General features: G+C 38.3%; 1 protein-coding gene across 3 annotated transcripts in view; it reads right to left on the minus strand.

Moving 5' to 3' along the window:
• SGIP1 (SH3 domain GRB2 like endophilin interacting protein 1) overlaps positions 1-2,351 on the minus strand; it is a 233,691-nt gene that overhangs the window by 69,106 nt on the left and 162,234 nt on the right. For all 3 annotated transcript variants that reach the window (XM_019528431.1, XM_019528429.1, XM_019528428.1), the window contains one exon: positions 495-622. In XM_019528431.1, the coding sequence (XP_019383976.1) occupies positions 495-622 (128 nt within the window). The remainder of the gene's footprint in view (positions 1-494; positions 623-2,351) is intronic.

Raw genomic sequence — 2,351 nt, forward strand, 5'->3', positions numbered from 1 at the left:
CCCCCCCCCCCCCCCCCCAAATTCAGTTTGGCTGTGTTGGTGTCCCTGTTGTATTCTGTAAATATTTGAGTGAGTGAAAACATCTGAGGAAACCACAAACTTTAAGGCAACATTGGAAAATATGCTTGAAGAAGGAATCTCAGATTCATCTTATGACTGTTCAGACCTCTTTCCTAAATCTAAGCATTTAAGTTTATTCAAATAAAGAAATAGGTACAGTTGATTACATCCAATTAAAACTAGCAATGTCTCACCTTGCACATCACTCTGAATTGTTAATGAGCAACTGGCAGAGGAAGAATCATTTCTTAAACATTGTCCCATGTATAATTTCTAATGATGAAAACATTTCAAAGAACTGTAACCCCAACAGGAACCATTTGCAGACTTTTATTTTCTGTGCATTACTAGCACTATTAATCCATCTCATCAGATTAGAAATGCAAACGTGACGTTTTCTCTCTCATTACTGATTGTGTAAAAGGTGAACATACCACATCACCAACTCCAGGCTTCCCTGGAGGAAGTTTTGGCCGAGATGGGGGTCGAGGTGGAGGAGGGGGTGGGGTGGTGCTGCTACAGGCAGCCAGTGGAGTTGCTGGACGAGCAGGAGATGAAGAACCTGAAAGAAACACAGTCTGTAAATAAGATGTTAAAGAGTAAAATCAAAACATCTCTCTCCCCATTGAACTCCTTACTGCACATGGCAAGCCATCAAGCAAACAAATGCTATTCCAGCTTTTAACTCACACTCACAGCGAATGCATCACAGGAGAATTTGGAAATGTGGAAGTAGGTTACAGCTGATAACCAAAGTGGCCATAAACCGCCCCCCAAAATGCAACTGTCTGTTGTGGAAACACAGGGTAATAAGCTCTGCTTTGACTTAGCTGCAAGCCAAATGCTAAAATTTGCACATGCACACAGCAACACAGACTTTGCAGGTATGACTTTCCTGATACAAAATGAAACTAAAATTTAGCTTATTGAAAATTAGTTTTTATTTTTCAGATAATAACATTGTGAAAGTTCTCTCTCTTGAATATCCACATTGCTTCTATAAGTTACAAGAGTAAGTGTCTGGGAGCAAAGTGGTTGATTATCTTCATACCTCTGTTTATTGCACACACAACTGTGGTGAGCTGCAAGGAGAGCAACTAGTGAGGGTTTTTCAGTGTTTTTCACTTTAGCTTCACAATCCTTCCCTCAGTTCCCAATTTCATGTTTCTGTTTTTCTATGTAAGCCCCACTCTAACCTTAGCAGCCTTAAATAGTTTGATAAACTCATGCTTTTCTGGCAACAAACAAACAAATTTTAAATACTTTAATGTATTTCCCTAATTAGTAAGGAGACTACATGTACTGTTCATTCTGTGTACATCTTCTGTTCTTTCCAAGTTCTTTGTGGAATTACCTGAAAGATAGTAAGTGTAAGACAGGAGGAAGAGAGATTTTCTTATATTTAATCTAGAGCCACTTAATTATAGTACCGTCCAAATCACTGCAATATAAACAGCTGTGCTAAGAAACAGCTTTAACAAAACATTTCACCAAGCACTGCTTGAGTAGTTTAGAAAGACTGTATCCTGTTTTGTAATTTAGGAGATTTCCCAAGAGAAATTCTCCTTGTAGGTGTGTTCATATTCTGCAAGGGACTAGAGTAGGGGAGGCCATTCACAGTAATGCGTGTTGTACTGAGCTGAAAATGCTTATAGGATTGGACAGCAATTCCTTACCGAGTAAGCAACACTGTTATGCGTATTATCCTGGAGTTTCCTTAAAATGGTGCTCTGTTACAAAACTACAACACACCTCTATCAGATCCTGAGCGCATGCTATTCTGGTGTAAAGACAGCATGTCAGATAGCAGCTGTCAACAAATACGTGAATATTTAAAGAACTGGGGTATGGGTGGAAGTTGTTTACAAAGCCACGGACAAAGCCTGTGAGGGTCCTTTGATTTTATTTTCATTGTAAGATGGCATCCAATCAATGAACCAAAAGTAAAGGCTGGAGTGGTGATAGGGGAGAATGTTAGGAGGTGTGGTGGGAAGCACAAAAGGACATTTAAGAGAACTGCAAAAAACACTTTTACCCCAAAAGACCATTTTAAACAACATTCTAACTTTCTGTGAAGCATAAAAGGTTTTTTTTGTTTGTTTGTTTTTGTCATTCATGACTGTCACCTTTCTGTGAAGATAGATTTGCTACAGTTCAATGAAAAATTATTGAATTCTTAAATTCATGTTGCAAGTTTTTGATTTAACTATGAACATTTAACATTCCAGAACAAAATTCAGCAGGAATGGATACAAGTACAATGTATAATTTAATTTTTTTTGGGGGGGGGG

This window comes from Gavialis gangeticus, unplaced genomic scaffold (genome assembly GCF_001723915.1).
Source record: "Gavialis gangeticus isolate Ggan-Ray unplaced genomic scaffold, GavGan_comp1, whole genome shotgun sequence".
NCBI lineage: Eukaryota > Metazoa > Chordata > Crocodylia > Gavialidae > Gavialis > Gavialis gangeticus.